Below are 17,737 nucleotides of genomic sequence, written 5' to 3'. Positions count from 1 at the left end.
GACGGAGTGTACACACCATAGAATCTATCCGCAGAAACCCATTTGATGGGATTTATCTGCGGATAGATTCTATGGTGTGTATGGGGCCTTAGTCTGTAGGGATCAAAATTGAGTTAGCCCACCCTTTGCAAATTTAACAGCTTCAACTCTTCTGGGAAGGCTGCCCACAAGGTTGAGGAGTGTACATATGGCAGTGTTTCTTATCTACAGTCCTCAAGGCGCCCCAACAGGTCATGTTTTTAGGATTCCCTTTATTTTGCACAGGTGGTTTGATCAGTTTCACTGCATTAGCAATTAACACAGCCATTTCATTGGAGGGAAATCCTAAAAACATGACCTGTTGGGGCGCCTTGGGGACTGGAATTGAGAAACACTGGTCTATGGGAATGTTTGACCATTCTTCCAGAAGCACATTTGTGAGGTCAGGCACTGATGTTAGATGAGAAGGCCTGTCTCACAGTATCTGCTCTAATTCATCCCAAAGGTGTTCTATTGGGTTGAGGTTAGGACTCTGTGCAGGCTAGTCAAGTTTCTACACCCCAAACTTGCTCATCTATGTCTTTATAGACCTTGCTTTGTGCAATATCACAATATCAGGGGTGTACTCACTTTTGTTGCCAGCGGTTTAGACATTAATGGCTGTGTGTTGAGTTATTTTGAGGGGACAGCAAATTTACGCTGTTATACAAGCTGTACACTCACTACTTTACATTGTAGAAAAGTGTAATTTCTTCAGTGTTGTCACATGAAAAGATATAATAAAATATTTACAAAAATGCGAGGGGGGTATTCACTTTTGTGAGATACTGTGCATCTGTGCATATATATATATATATATATATATATATATATATATATATATATATATATATATATATATATATATATATATATATATATATATATATTCTTTTAATCAATGAATGATTGAAAAAAAAGAGCATTTCATCATGAACTTCTAGGGATCTGTTAGTAAAAATCATTCCATGTGCTACTAAGGTTTGTGTTGTCTAGATACTTTCCAGTCCTTTGAATAGACACACGAGGACCAATTCTAGTGCAGTGATTTACTTGTCTCTTGGAAGCCTCCTCTTTTAATTGCTCTTACACACACTTGACCTTTATGCTTGCTAATATTTTATTGCAGCTTTGGTATTAAAAAACGGATAGGGTGACCAGTGGTGATATCTCATAATTAATTACGTTTCAAAAGGGAATGATTTGCTTGTCTGGTCATGCTCAACTCCAGAGATCAAACAGTGTGTATTTGCTTTTTGCTCATTGGAGTGTGCATGGTAAACTTGTATAAGCTGTGTATAAGCCGTGAGACGGCAGGTCTTACCATGGAGACTGTGGTATTTCTATTTGCTTCTCCTGTTTACGGTGTAATTGCATGAAACAGCAGCGTCTTGGAGTCCAATGTTCTGATTCCTCACTCATGCTCTGGAAGGGTGTTTTCTCTTGCAGAGACTGACGATTCTAAAGGAAAAAGGTATACAGCAGACTTGTAACAACTATTCTTATAAATGTTTTACATTTTACCTTCTGATCATGCTTTCTGTTTTATCTTCACTTGCAGATGTCCTCCTCAAGACAAGCCTTACTTCTGGAGCAGAAGGCCCAGACCCACTTGTGTGCTGCAATATTCAATGAGCGGTCCAAGCAATGGGAGAAGGTATATTGATTATCTTTTAGTAGGGAAACTACAGGTGCACTTTATTCTACAGAAATTTAATATTTTAAACAGCGAAATTACTATATACAGTAAGTACCCTGGAAAATATTTTTCATTATCTATATAAAACTAGAATGCATAAGTGTTTTCTTGCTTTGCTAGATGACAACATAAGAGATAAACATAAGATTTATTTCCCTTTTTTTTTTAAAGCAAATTGCCAGCTGCAACCCTTTTTGTTTTGCAAAATACATATACTCAGATTCAGTGGAGACTAACAAACCAAATTATAGGCTAAAAGTTTACAAGCTGCAGTTACTGTAATTTCAGAGCAATGGCTTGCAGATCTCACTGTAACACAATGAGACCATTAACCACGAATGCCCATGGCAGAGAAATTTACTGTGCACCTGAAGATATTCCCACAGAGTTTAATTAACTAAAGCAATAGAGAATGTTCAATTGGAAAAGTGAATGTTCATTCAGCTTAGTAAATAATATGAAACTGTGTTCACACCAATCCTGTGCTAGCAAAAATGCTGTTTTCTTTATGTCCTTTGCAATAACTGGATATGTAGAGTGAACACAGGTTCAACTTATTTGCTTTCATTTACATTGCAAACCGAACACATATCGAACAAGAAATACGATTTTGCTGTGTTTAGCTTAAATCTTAATAGTTTATACATATATACAGTGCCTTGTAAAAGTATTTGCCCCTCTTGGCTTTCTACCTATTTTGTTACATTACAGCCTTTAGTTCAATGTTTTTTTAATCTGAATTACATGTGATGGATCAGAAAACAATAGTCTAAGTTGGTGAAGTAAAATAAGAAAAATATATACATAAAACAATTTTTCAGAAATAAAAAACTGATAATTGACATGTGCATATGTATTCACCCCCTTTGTTATGAAGCCCAGAAAAAGCTCTGGTGCAACCAATTACCTTCAGAAGTCACATGATTAGTGAAATGATGTCCACTTGTGTGCAATCTAAGTGTCACATGATCTGTCATTACATATAGACAACATTTTGAAAGGCCCCAGAGGCTGCAACACCTAAGCAAGAGGCACCACTAACCAAACACTGCCATGAAGACCAATGAACTCTCCAAACAAGTAAGGGACAATGTTGTTGAGAAGTACAAGTCAGGGTTAGGTTATAAAAAAATATACAAATCTTTGATGATCCCTAGGAGCACCATCAAATCTATCATAACCAAATGGAAAGAACATGGCACAACAGCAAACCTGCCAAGAGACAACCACACATCAAAACTCACAGACTGGGCTAAGGGGGACATTTATCAGAGAGGCAGCACAGAGACTTAAGGTAACCCTGGAGGAGCTGCAGAGTTCCACAGCAGAGACTGGAGTATCTGTACATAGGACAATAATAAGCCGTACGCTCCATAGAGTTGGGCTTCATGGCAGAGTGGCCAGAAGAAAGGCATTACTTTCAGCAAGAAACAAAATGGCACATTTTGAGTTTGCGAAAAGGCATGTGGGAGACTCCCAAAATGTATGGAGAAAGATGCTCTAATCTGATGAGACTAAAATTGAACTTTTTGGCCATCAAAGAAAACGCTATGTCTGGCGCAAACCCAACACATCACATCACCCAAAGAACACCATCCCCACTGTGAAACATGGTGGTGGCAGCATTATTCTGTGGGGATGTTTTTCAGCAGTCGGGACAGGAAAACTGGTCAGAGTTGAGGAAAAGATGGATGGTGCTAAATACAGGGATATTCTTGAGCAAAACCTGTACCACTCTGTGTGTGATTTGAGGCTAGGACAGAGGTTCACATTACAGGAGGACAATGACCCCAAACACACTGCTAAAGCAACACTTGAGTGGTTTAAGGGGAAACATGTAAATGTGTTGGAATGGCCTAGACCTCAATCCAATAGAAAATCTGTGGTCAGACTTAAAGATTGCTGTTCATAAGCGCAAACCATCCATTTTGAAGGAGCTGAAGCAGTTTTGCAAGGAGGAAAGGGCAAACATCCCAGTGGTAAGATGTGGCAAGCTCATAGAGACTTATCCAAAGCGACTTGGAGCTGTAATAGCCGCAAAAGGTGGCTCTGCAAAGTATTGACTTTAGGGGGTGAATAGTTATGCACATTGACGGTTTCTGTTATTTTGTCCTATTTGTTGTTTGCTTCACAATGAAAAAATAAATCTTTAAAGTTGTGAGCATGTTCTGTAAATTAAAACATGTTAATTCCAGGTTGTGAGGCAACAAAATACTTTTGCAAGGCATTGTATAACACATCAGGTGCTAAAGGGGTGTGACCACATGGTAACACAAAAAATTCTGTAAACCCTCTGTAAAATGCTATACACCCTTTGTAGCAAACTTTGCACAAGAAAAGGGAATTTTATTTCACATAAACTGCAATACATGTTTGTTCACCTTTTTATTTTATTTTATTTTCTTTTTAAATTCCAGCTCCCCTATGTACCAATATAGCATTAATGTACTTATTTTGCAAGAATAAAACTTATTTCCAATACTTGTATACAGGCTTACCCCACTCTGATCATAGCTGTTTAAACACACTGCTCGATTACTTCTGCCTTACTTCTTGGTCAAACTTTAGGTCATGACACAGGAAGGAGTTGACCAGCTGATCTCCTTAGCACACACCCTGCATTATCTGCCCTCAGATGGTCAACTCCTTCCTGTGTCATGACCTAAAGTCTGACCATGAAGTAAGGCAGAAGTAATCGAGAAGTGTGTTCAAACAGCTATGAACAGAGTGAGGTAAGCCTGTGTAGAATTAATGGAAAACTGTTATTTTTGCAAAAGAAGTATGTTAATGCTATACTAGTACATAGGGGAACTGGAATTTAGAAAGAAAAAAAAGTGAACAAAGGTGGACTGAGCCTTTAAGCTGGCCAGCGGAGAGAAAGTAATTCCTCTATGGCCAGTCCCTAGTCTGCTCTGCAAAGTGCAAATATATGTCCAGTTGGCCTCATAGGTGGCACTGCCTTGGGTTCCAGTACTCTCATCCTGACTTCATTTCCTGGGCTGGTAAGAAGAATCATGCAGCCTGGTAAAGTGTATGCCATGCCAATTTGTTTCTATATGTTACCCCATGACTTGTGTGCAGCTTGACATGTAGTTAATATCCTTCAATTAGTCAGATCTTATGTACAAATCTTTACATTTATTGAAAAGAACAAGGTGGTGTGAAACTTAGAACAAAATAAAAAGATACAAAGATACATACTGTACACTAAGAACACATAAGTTCAACATTAAAATAATGTCTAGGGGTAGCAGGTTTACTCCACATGCTTTTTCTTCCTCTGAGTAAGAAATCATGACACAGAGGCACAGTAGGTTCAAAACACATTTAGGCACTAACATACAGATACAGATTAACAATGTGTGATGAGTGCATATTGACCATTAGGAGGAGTCCAAAGCAAATATCAAGAACAACACTAGCAGACAAATATAAACCTGGAGGCATGACCCTCCTCGACTGGAATTGAAGTTTAGATTTTCTGCTTTAAGGTCAAAAACTGTGTGTGCCTACTTACTATTTCAATCTTTTCATTCACATGATGGGGCAGTATCTGGGGGCTCCTTATTTTTATCCATCCTGCCTTCAGACCCCCACAGCCACCAGGCAAGGGTTGTTGTGAAGGGGCCCTTGATCTCCGCAACATGGATCTTCATGCTTTGATAATGGCCTAGTAGGGGTTTGGAGTGGGGGGGTGGGGGTACATTTTTATTTTTATTTTGCTCAGGACTCCCCACTTAGTACACTAGTACATACTTACACTAGAATGAATTAGGGGTTGACCCCATTACATTTTTTTAACACTCCCCTTTTACATTCACCTGCCAGCTGTGAATCCCCAACTAAATGCGTTGGGCCAGGATGAGAATGCCAGCTCTCTAACAACCAGGAGCCATGAGCAAGAGACTGTCACATTTAGCAGAACTAGTAATACCTTTGCTAAATATTTCGCTCTGCATTGCAACTGGAGATCCACTTCACCAAACACCCATTTATTCAGAAATTCACACAGGAATTTCCATACACTTTGTACACTGCTATCCCTTATTTCTTCTTCCGATCGAATGTTCTTAGTGTATAGTGTTAGGCTATATTCTCTTTTTCTCAAATTTTTCTCAATTCTCAAAAATTCTTTAACTCTTCTATTCAAGTGTTCCTAAGTCTATTTTCTATTAGGAAGAAATTTAAGGCCCCGTACACACGGTCGGACCAAACCGATGAGACTGGCCCGTCGGACCGTTTTCATCGGTTTACCTCTGAAGTGGCCGTACGGCCTGATATGTGTACACACCATCAGTCCAAAATCCGATCGGGTCAGAACGCGGTGACATCAAACACACGACGTGCTGAATAAAACAAAGTTCAATGCTTCCAAGCATGCGTCGACTTGATTCTGAGCATGCGCGGGTTTTGAACCGATGCTTTTCTGTACTAACCATCGGTTTGGTCCGATGGGGCAGCGGTCCATCGGTTCGGTTTTGAAGCATGATTAGAAATTTTGGACCGAAGGAAACCAGACCAATAGCCTATACACACGGTCGATTTTGTCCGATGAAAATGAACTTCGGTTCATTCTCATCGGACCAAACCGACCGTGTGTACCGGGCCTTAGAGGATGTTATATTTGCCTGGAGAAAGGTGACATATAGACACTGACATTCCTTACATATTACAAACGTTATGGATATTATTTGTGACTTTTGCGAGAATACTGAAACATTCACAAAGCAAATTTTCTTTTAAAGTCCCCTAATGCCTCGTACACACGGCCGGACTTTCCGAGAAAAAAGTCAGACAGGCTTTTTTTCTCGGAAAGTCCGGCTGTGTGTAGCCTCCATTAAACTTTTTTGGCGGAAGTCTGATAGACCTTAGATAGAGAGCCTGTTCTCTTTCTTTCCATCGGACTTCCGACGGGGTCACGGCAGACTTTTGCACGGTCAAAAGTCTGACCGTGTGTACGAGGCATAAGAGATACACATATTTTTCATACTTGTTCATGGTATTATAAATTATCATCTATGGTATTTAGGTACTGAGCAGTGACAAGACCACCCAACTATATGCAGCTTTCTGCTAAAAAGTCAGTGATTTACTATAAATAAAAGGTGCCTACATTTTAAGGGTAAACTTATTTCTATATTGTGTAGCCTGCTTTGCAACACTGGGATCTCGATTCACATATGGCAGACAGTAAAAGTGTTTTTCTTACAATAATAAGTTTCAGAACTGAGCAAAATTGAACAATTATTTTGCATCCAAGAGGAAGTCAATTTTGAACATAAAACACACTTATCAAAAACAGATCTGGTATCAATAGTATGGCGTTCCCTAACTTATCTAAGTACACATCTTTCAACATTATCATACGTGTTTTTATGCCAAACCAACCAACATATTTAAGTTTACTGATTTCACAGAGTTGTTTTCAAATATAACACACAGGATTAGACTGGATATTAAAAATCTATTTAATAAGTATTCAACTATTTTTTCTATATGCTTTAAATTGGGTATAGTCACACGATGGTAAAACACACATGCATTGAATCTCCATTTCTCTCTCTCCATATTATGTAGACTGTGGAACACTATGAGATGTTGTTGAGGATTCTGAACAGAAGACTCTTCTCTGAATGTGCAGACATACAGCAACATTACAAGCAACTGGTAATTATGCACAATATTTAAAATGGTCATTACAGTAAACCTGGTGTGGGTCTATTGCTCCAAAGCACTTTAAAGTGGAGGTTCCCCCTAAAAAAAAATTCTAACAATACATTGAGAAGACTTATTACACTGCGGGTATGCTGTTTTTTTTTTTTTTTTTCGGACATACCTCGTTATCGCCGTTTCATCCCTCGGCTTCCGGGTATGATTCTTGCTGGACAGGGCGTTCCTAGTTGATTGACGTTCCTCCGGCCGGCGCATACTGCGCATCACGACTTTCCGACAGAAGCCGAACGTCATTGCGCAGGCGCCGTATAGAGTCGGCTCTATACGGCGCCTGTGCAGCGACGTTAGGCTTCTTTCGGAAAGTCGTGACGCCATGTATGCGTCGGTCGAAGGAACGTCAATCAACTAGGAACGCCCAGACCCGAAAGAATCATACCCGGAAGCCGAGGGATGAAACGGCGATAACGAGGTATGTAGAAAAAAAAAAAAAAACCCCAGCATACCCGCAGTGTAATCTCAATGTATTGTTAGAATTTTTTTTAGGGGGAACCTCCACTTTAATATTAATGGATAGCTGCAGTTTCATAGGGATAAAATATTTACTAAAAAAAATTATATACAGTATCTCACAAAAGTGAGTGCATCCTTTAACATTTTTGTAAATATTTTATTATATATTTTTATGTGACAACACTGAAGAAATGACACTTTGCTACAATGTAAAGTAGTGAGTGTACAGCTTGTATAACAGTGTAAATTTGCTGTCCCCTCAAAATAACTCGACACACAGCCATTAATGTCTAAACCGCTGGCAACAAAAGTGAATACACCCCTATGTAAAAATGTCCAAATTGGGCCCAAAGTGTCAATATTTTGTGTGGGCACCATTATTTTCCAGCACTGACCTAACCCTCTTGGGCATGGAGTTCACCAGAGCTTCACAGGTTGCCACTGGAGTCCTCTTCCACACCTCAATGACAACTTCACAGAGTTGGTGGATGTTAGAGACCTTGCGCTCCTCCACTTTCTGTTTGAGAATGCCCCACAGATGCTCAATAGGGTTTAGATCTAGAGACATGCTTGGCCAGTCCATCACCTTTACCCTCAGCTTTTTAGCAAGGAAGTGGTCCTCTTGGAGGTGTGTTTGTGGTCATTATCATGTTGCAATTGGCCCAGAAGAGATGCCCTTTAGGTAAGCCGCTAACACTGCAAATAGACAAATAGAAAAAAAAAAAGTGTAGCGCTAATTAAGTTAGGTTGGCATAAAACTTCAAATTACAAATATAACAATAAAAGTGAAGTGAAAATGTCCACATAAATACATAAATAAATGTCCATATGTGAAAAACACGAATAGTGTAAAAATACAAATCTGACTATAGAATAGTCCAGCAATAATATTGGTGAATTCCAAAGCCTGATGATAACTTCAAAGAGGTGCTGGAGTTGAAGGAGCGTAGAAATGAATTAACGTGAAGAGAAACCACCACCGATAGGTAAGGGGCTTACCAGAGAGTTTGAACCCAGGAGAACCTACGTTCAGATGGGTCAAACAGAGCTTTGTGTGGTAAAACCACGATGGAACCTGGACAATCCTGTATGTGTCTCCAATGGCTGTAGCAAGAGTGACCAAACAGCAGAGGAATGGAGTATACCACAGACGAAGATAACTGGTTACCCGATGGTCTCACAGGACATGATGGTCCAAAAAAAATCCCGGATGTGTATGGAAGGGTGTGTACCATATATTAGGAAGAAAAAAACATCCACATAGCATAACTCTGTGTTGAATGTTGAAAATGTAATGTAGCAAGAACACTTACATTTAGATGGATGTACAAGCGCTTTGTGCAATTTAGTAGCAACAGTGGGGTCCTCCCGATGCGTTTCGTCCCAAGGACATCATCTGGATACTACAACTACAATAAAGACAATATAAAGCTGAATTACTATACAGGTTTTCTCATTGTCATGTGCTGGGTAACCCTTTCTTTGCAATTATGAAGGCCAAGGAACACCCCAGACAGGTCAGGGATGAAGTTGTGGAGAAGTTTAAAGCAGGGTTAGGTTATAAAAAAAATATTCCAACCTTTAAACATCTCATGGAGCACTGTTTAATCCACCATCCGAAAATGGAAAGAGTAAACACAAAGGTAAACCTACCAAGTAATGGTAAACCTGAACTGACAGGCCAGGTAAGGATAGTATTAATCATAATCAGAGAAGCATGGTAACTCTGGAGGAGCTGCAGAAGTCCACAGCTCAGTGGGGAAAATCTTTCCACAGGACAACTATTAGTCATGCACTCCACAAATCTGGCTTTTATGTAAGAGTGGCAAGAAGAAAGCCATTGTTGAAAGAAAGCCATAAGAAGTCTCATTTGCTGTTTGCGAGAAGCCATGTGGGAGGGCACAGCAAACATGTGGAAGAAGGTACTCTGGTTAAGATTAAAATAACTTTTTGGCCTAAAAAGCAAAACGCTATGTGTGATGGAAAACTAACACTGCACATAACCCTGAACATACCACCCCCACTCTGAAACATGGTGGTCCCTTCTTCAGCAGGGACAGGGCAGCCTGTCAGAGTTGATGGGAAGATGGATGGCGCCAAATACAGGGCAATCGTCAAAGAAAACCTGTTAAGAGTCTGCAAAAGACTTGGGACTGGAGCAGAAGTTCACCATACAGCAGGACAATGACTATAAACATGCAGCCAGAGCTACAATGGAATGGTTTAGATCAAAGCATATTCATGTGTTAAAATGGCCCAGTCAAAGTGCAGACCTCAATCCAATTGAGAATCTGTGGCAAGACTTGATAATAGCTGTTCACAGATGCTCTCCATTCAATATGATAGCGCTTGAGCTATTTTGCAAAGAAGAATGGGCAAAAATGTTACTCTCTAGAGTAAACCATTTATCATTTTCTTTCCAACTCACAATTATGTGCCACTTTGTGTTGGTAAATCACATAAATTCCCAATAAAATACATTTAAGTTTCTGGTTGTAACATGACAAAATGTGGAAAATGTTAAGGGGTGTGAATACTCTTTCAAGGCACTGTACATAGATCACACAGAGGGGAATGTTTTTTTCTCAACAAAAAAAAGTTACTCTTTAAATTTAGATGTTGTCTGAGGTATTATTACAGTATTATTATTATTATTATTATTATACACAATTTTGTATAACGCCGACAGTTTACGCAGCGCTTTACAACTTGAGGGTAGACAGTACAAATACAGTAGGAATTAGAGGGCCCTGATCCTTAAAGTTTACAATCTAAGAGGGAGGGTCAAGCGATACAAGAGGTAATAACTGTGGGGCATGGGCTGATGGAAAAAATAAATGTACAGTTGTTAGATGGGGGCGAGATAGGCTTCTCTGAAGAGATGAGTTTTCAGGGATCTTCTGAAGTAGAAGAAAACCTATGTTAATATGTTGGCTACTATTGCTAACCTTCTTTTGACATTGCTCGTTTCCTTTTTGTCATAATCCATTGCCTTCACTTTAATAACCTGTCATAGGAGGTAAACGGAGGCTTCAACTGCTACCCTGCTTCCTAAAATTACCCATTGGCTTCAAAATTTACTGAGCTACTAATCTGGAATTATGCAGATTGGTGAAGTTTAAGAGCATTCTGAAGTTCTTATCTGCATACTTGTTCCAGGCCAGTAATTCAGAATTGAGGCAAGTGTCAGCATGACATCCACATAACTAATAGATCAGTAATAGCAGCCTACATTTTACTTCATGACTGGTTTCCTGTAGGTCACCGACACAGAGTAGGTATACAGGTCGAGAGCTATGAATGCATTCTGATTTAATTTGCTGTACGTATAATCTGAGATTTAGGGCCAGTTCACATCTGAGCAATGCGTTTTGGTCTGTTGCATTCACATGTGTTTTAGGTGCTTTACCTTTGAACTCTATAGAATGTTATTTTGATGAAAGAGCATCAAAGATGCAGCACACAGGACATTTTTTACTTTCAAAATATCTATTGACAATTTTGCAAATACAATACAATACTAAAAGACAATACAAAAGAACCGCTGTTAACTGAACAAGTAAAGAAAGCAAATACAAAACATAAGATATTGAAACCCGCAATGTCAATTCCAAAACAGTAAAGGTATCAACCCTCTAAGTAAGGGCCATAACTTCACCACCCGATACAACTAGCTGAGGGGGACATACCCAATGGAGATTGACCCAATATCAGGGTGCTAAATATGTTGGGTGCCAATATAAACTCTTGGGTAATCAAACATATATTTATTAAAAAAAACGCGAAAAAAAGATAAAGAATGGAAAAATAGCACAGAACAGAGAAAAGAGGTTCCGAGCCAGGGTCAGGGGGGATAGAATAGTCCAACAATCCTGAGAACTGTGCTAAGTTAATGTACCAGGGAGATATGCATACATGTGGCCCACGGCTCCCGGGTTTGTTCAAATTGTTCAACAGTGTCCTGCAAAATGCTAATAATATTCACATTTATCATAATCCAGGTGACTTTTTTCTTAGCCTGTGCCAGAGACACTGTAGATTGTTTCCAGAACTTGGCAAGAGTCCTTTTAGCTTCTAGCAAGATAAAGAATATCAATTGATGTAAACATTTAGGTAACCAAGGCACAGGGGTATTAAGGAGTGCTATATGTGGAGTCTAGGGAACTAATTGTCCCGTTACTCTACGAGTTAATGTGAAAATTTCGTTCCAGTAACCCCCACCAGATATGGCACATTGTCCCCGGCATCTGACAGCCTCAGAAATACAAATGCGATACAGAAGAATTCATTTTGGCTAACTGAGTTGGCATCAAGTACCAACGGGTGAGCACCTTCAAATTTGTCTCTATTAAGGCAGCATTCATAATACCCCTGTAAGATTTCAGGAAACAACTGTGCCATAGCTCCAGGTCCCTTTTCTTCTCCTAAATGTCCCAGCCCTCCATATAGGGGAGTCTTGGGGGAGAACCCAGTAGCAGCCCATAGACCAGGGAAATACCACCACGCTGATCTACATTTTGCATGCACCACGCAGGACTTTTTTTAAACGTTCTGCACCTATACTGCGCAGGTGTGAATGGGGCTGCAGAAATAATTAGAGATAAGATAAGAAAGATAAGAAGTCATAGATACGTGGGGCAAAGCCAACCATTTAACTCTGTTAGTGCTTTACCTGTGTCTTGATATAATACAGACTTTCAGACAATAAGGGAAATTAATACAAGGTGACTAAGATACATTTTCTCTCAACTGGAACATTTGCCTAGAGCAAACAAACAGCTTTGCAAGGAAAATTATGACCAAAGCTTTTTTAGCCATACTTCCACCGTCGGCTGACATCACAGAGCCGGTCCAGGCTCTGCAGGAATCCTTACTATAATGTCAGGATCTGCCCAGATGCTTAATAGCAGCTGGCTTAGCCTCTCAGCATGCTCCAGTGAGCCAGCCACTCCCACGCCATGTACAGCCAGGTGCTCCAGTGAGTGCTGGAGGGGCAGGCCAGAGAGGCAGTGAGTGATAGTCACGGCCCTCAGCCAAGTGAAGACCAAGAAATGAGCAATCAGCGGTCATGTAATTGCCCAGTTGTTGGTCTTAGAGCAGTCGGGGGCACAGCTGCAGCATTAGACCAATGCTGTATCCACATAGGTGAGTTTATTTTAGGATATTTTTGTATATTTTGTAAGTATGATACTACACTCTGTTGATACCCCACATTATTTGAATGGCTGCTGTACAAAGGTTACATAATTAGTTTGGTATTGTTTACAATGATGTTCTGCAGTGCTGAATGACAATTGGACTTGGAACAGCTTATTCTTTTATACACTTTCCTTCTATTGCTGTCATGGTAACAAGAGACCAAGCAGTATGAAGACAGACAATGCCAGAGCAGGTCTTAAAGTGACTGTCATCACCAGAAAGCCAAAAGCAGGTCCTTTGAAGGAATGAGGGATTAAACCTTCCTCTCTCTGTTGATCCATGTCTCCTATCTTCCCTCTTCGAAAGCACTACAGCCTCCGCTTCTTAGAGTGGTTAATGCCCATCTCCCAGTCCCAAAGTTCTTTCCATTGACCCCATGTACTGTGTCCTGTAATAAGGTAAGGTCTGAAGGACAGAACCGCATAGTCTAGGGGGAGACACAAGCACAGGTGAAAAATCTGATCAAGGCTTTATAGCTTCAACTGAGAAGGTAGGTCCTTGGAGAAGTATCATATATTTTCAGGGACCAGCTTTTAAGATTTGTTTTTTAGGGATGACCTTTTTAACCTGTTAAGGCTTGTTTTTTTTTTGTTTGTTTTTTTATCAGGTACCCGCTCCCACTTCCGCTCCGACTGTCTAGGCAATTTGAGCAGATTTGCATTCCCCCACAGCCCACAACCTTCTGGGACATGTCACAGGTCCCCGGAGGCTTTTGGAACCATTATTACAGCGCACTGTTTCTTGCACATGGAAAGTGGGAAGCCAGCTGTGAAGTCCCAAGAAATCACTGTCAGCTACCCTTAGTAAAAACTCCATGTCTTAGCCAGGCGTGGCACTTCCCAAGGGCCGGGGACCAGAAGGGGGCCCCATGAGAGGAGCTTGCAGCCCCCACAATCAGCGGTCTGCACTCAGGCAGCTTGGTGCCTGTCGCCTTCACACAAGCAACCATTCACAGTCTTGAGTCAGACTCCGGAGTTACCGAGCTGCAGAGATCCCCATAGACCCCAACTCATAGGGGGAGACAGGACCAATTGTCAGCATTGTCCAAGGTGGGTGCAGAAACACAGAAAACCTGCAGTGGCATCTAACAGTCCAATGCTGGAAGGGAAAGCAGTGGGAGCTGGCTCCTACTTCTTCTTGCAGCTGTCTTTTAGGCTATGTGCCTGTTTTACAGTGGTAAGTCCCTGGGCATTGTAAAAACTGGGAGTCCCCTTTTGACCCAGGTTACCATTAGCAGGCAACAGCTTGCAGGCAGAGTGCTGGTTCTCCCATTGCAAACACCTGATCATGATCTCACAGAATCCACAACAGTAAAAGTCCCCAGTCATCACGAGGTGTAAAGATTCTGTGAGACTGGGTATATGAAACAATCAAATCAGATTAATCAATGATTATTTTGTCTGTGATCACCGCCACCTATCCCATCACACCTTCCTATCACAAGGCCAGCCATAGAAACAGAAAGTTTGGAGTTGGGAACCCATTTACTGCTGCAATCTTCATACGATTTCTTTGTCAGACTGTGTGTACCCCCCTGCACATGAATGGCTAATGCTGTAGCTGCTGCACACTATAACAGGTACAATACCTTATAAAGGCTGCACCAGTAAATGGATTCCCTTTAAGGCTAGGTTCACTCTATAACTTTTTGTTTTCATGGATGGCCTTGTGGTATGAAGGTGCATAGCTCCCAACTGTCCCTGATTTCGAGGGACTGTCCCTGATTTGGAGCAATGTCCCTCTGTCCCTCATTCCTCCTCATTTGTCCATCATTCTGGTCTGATCTATATAGTTGTATATAAAATGCACTTTTTATCTATCAAAAAGTGTTTTCCAGCGCTAAACCTTTCATCTGATTTCTAAATTGCTGTTGGGCGCCGCACATCTGAATTACAGCGGCGGGGGTGTTTTTGGAACCACCTGATTAGAGCCGTCGGCTCTAATAGGCATCCTGATTAGAGCCATGGGCTCTAATAGGCTTCCAAATTGGTAAACAGTGGGCACAATGCTTTGCGTTAGCTGTTTACACAATGTTGTGTTAGGGAAGCGAAAAAATTGCTTCCCTAACACTGACCCGCCTCTCAGCCGATCAGGTGTTTGTGTCTGGTTACCCTGTCACCTGGTTGGCTGAAGGGACAGGCGCTATGATTACACGCCTACCAGATGTGCAATCATAGCAGAGATTGGAAGAGGATGGGAGAAGACATGGAGGACTCGGAGCATGGAGGACAGCGCCAAGGCAAGTAAGTGCCAGGCGGGGGAGGGGGGGTTGTTACACTGGCACTATTTGATGGGGCACAGTAGCGGCAATTGATGGGGCACACTGGCGGCAATTGATGGGCACACTGGTGGCAATTGATAGGGCACACTGGCAGCAATTGATGGGGCACACTGGCAGCAATTGATGGGGCACAGTGGTGGCAATTGATGGGTACAGTAGCTGCGTACAGGACTACCCTGTCTATCCTTTTGTTGCATTTATTACTAAAGTGCACATATTGAGCTTCCAACTCCTGAACTTGGTTCAGACAGATCAGCAGTTGAAACAAAAGCTGATTTTACAGAATATTTGCCAGAATATGCAATGCATATAATTAAAATATATGGCCAAGTGAACTCTCAGTCCTGTAAATCATGTTCATTTTCACCAAATATATTTAAATACAGGTTTGCCTAAGTTCACATGACATAAAAAGTTATAGAATCTGCATCTTCTCAAAAATAAAAAAATAATGAGAGGCAGAACACCAGCTGTAGTAGTGTCCTTTCTATCATACTACACTAAATTAGCCATGATATGCTAAGTGATTTTCCTGAATAAAGTTAATGTTCCTCAAAGATAGAAAAATCCCTCTGGCACAAACCTCCCCACGTAATTAACTTGTGTTCAATAAAAGAAATCATCACAATATATACATAATAATCCTCTGTAATAAATTATAACCCAAAGTTCATTGCCAAGTTCCTTTTTAAAAGCCAAGAATACCCAAACTGATATTTGCGTGAGCTATAGTGGTTATATTTGTGTAATTCTTAAGGCCCATACACACGATCAGACTTTTTGACAACAAATGTCCGACGGACCTGTTTGATCGGACAATCCGGTCATGTGTATGCTCCATCGGACAATTGTTTTTGCTTTTTCATCGGACAACTGTTCGCTGTGAATGCTCTCAAACTTTGAGAACAAATGTCCAATGGAGCATAATCCAATCGTGTGTGGGGGCGTGGCTTGGCGCGCGAGGGAGATGGCAGCTTAGCTCGAGAGCTCCGTCGGCATCGCGGCCCTAACCCGTCTCTCCGCACGGAAATCACCCGAGGATGAACAAGCAAGGTCGCCACTCTCATCACACCCGTTCCAGGCGATCATCGGCTGCTAGTTCAGGACGGAATATCTCGGATTTGTTCCGGAATCAAGCCGAGGCCTTGAAGCACACGGCCGGAGGCAAGATGGCGCCGGTTCACGCGGACGAAGATTACAGCGAGGACTCCCAGTCAGCCGCCGAAGATAATGGCAGAAAAAGCACTAAGGCCGACCACCCGCTCACATACTCAGATATGTCCGGATTTGCTGCGGATATTAAGGCATCCTTTTCGGCTGCAATCACAGACTTGAAAACAAGCCTCATTGTACTGCAGGAAAAGGTGGCTACCGCAGAAACGGAGGGGAGGCACAGAGACAGGGCGATCCAGAGACTTGACAGGGTCGTTACCACACAATCTTTACACTTTATTGAGGTAAGCAGACACCTGGAAGACCTTGACAACAGGGGGAGGAGGAATAATATTCGGGTACGCGGCATACCGGAATCGGTGGACACAGACCAAATAGTGCCTGTCCTCCAGAGGGTTTTTAATAGCCTACTGGAAAGACCTGAAGATACGGCAATAGAATTTGTGAGAGCGCACAGGGCTCTCAGAGCCAGAGGCCCAGACACGCAGCCACCTCGGGATATCATTTGCTGCATGCAGCACTTTGGACTAAAGGAGGAGATCATGCTGAAAGCCCGCAGAAACGAGCACATTGTATTCAATGGGGAGAACATTAAACTGTTTCAGGATCTCTCCCAGATAACTCTAAAAAACCGCAGGGCCCTGCGACCTTTATTGGATAAGTTAAGGGAGAGGGACCTTCGTTACACGTGGCGCTTCCCCTTTGCCCTGCTCGTCACTCATGGAGGCAGACAACATACGCTCTGTACCCCCATCGATCTCCCCGAATTCTGTGATGCACTGCAGCTTGGCCGGGTTGATCTACCAGAGTGGTACCAAGAATACGCTGTCCCACCCAGAGACAGGAGCCCGACGAGATCCCCTGTGACAACGCCAGAGAAACAACTATCCAAGAGGCAGAAACCAGCTCGTCATGAAGGTCAACATCTGGGATCCCCAGGCATCCGAGCCCACCCCCCCAGGAACCTGATGGAAGCATGAAGCCCCTGATTGAGTTTCACCTCGCTCCTCGTCGCAGACCGCTCCTGTTTGTTGCTGGCGCATCATCTGTTCACCACACTACGTGCTCTTTGGCCTTTTCCCCATGCTAGCTTCACCGGGCACTTAGCCCGCACCACCGGAGACTACCGTGTGGTCACGCGGCTATAGAGCGCCCCATGATCGTTTGTTATACGACCAGCCGAG

At 41.9% G+C, this 17,737-nt stretch overlaps 1 protein-coding gene across 1 annotated transcript in view; it reads left to right on the top strand.

Annotated features, from left to right (window-relative positions):
* Positions 1–1,298: 1,298 nt before the first annotated feature.
* The window catches only part of LOC120930398, a 102,482-nt gene continuing 86,043 nt past the window's right edge, over positions 1,299–17,737 (top strand). The window contains exons 1-3 of the mRNA XM_040341590.1: positions 1,299–1,492; positions 1,580–1,675; positions 7,295–7,384. Coding sequence (XP_040197524.1) covers positions 1,580–1,675; positions 7,295–7,384 — 186 coding nt within the window. The 5' untranslated portion in view covers positions 1,299–1,492. The remainder of the gene's footprint in view (positions 1,493–1,579; positions 1,676–7,294; positions 7,385–17,737) is intronic.

The sequence above is a fragment of the Rana temporaria genome, chromosome 3, assembly GCF_905171775.1.
Source record: "Rana temporaria chromosome 3, aRanTem1.1, whole genome shotgun sequence".
Classification (NCBI taxonomy): domain Eukaryota; kingdom Metazoa; phylum Chordata; class Amphibia; order Anura; family Ranidae; genus Rana; species Rana temporaria.
The sequence above is the reverse complement of the archived record's forward strand: the minus strand, read 5'-3'. Positions and strand labels throughout refer to the sequence as shown.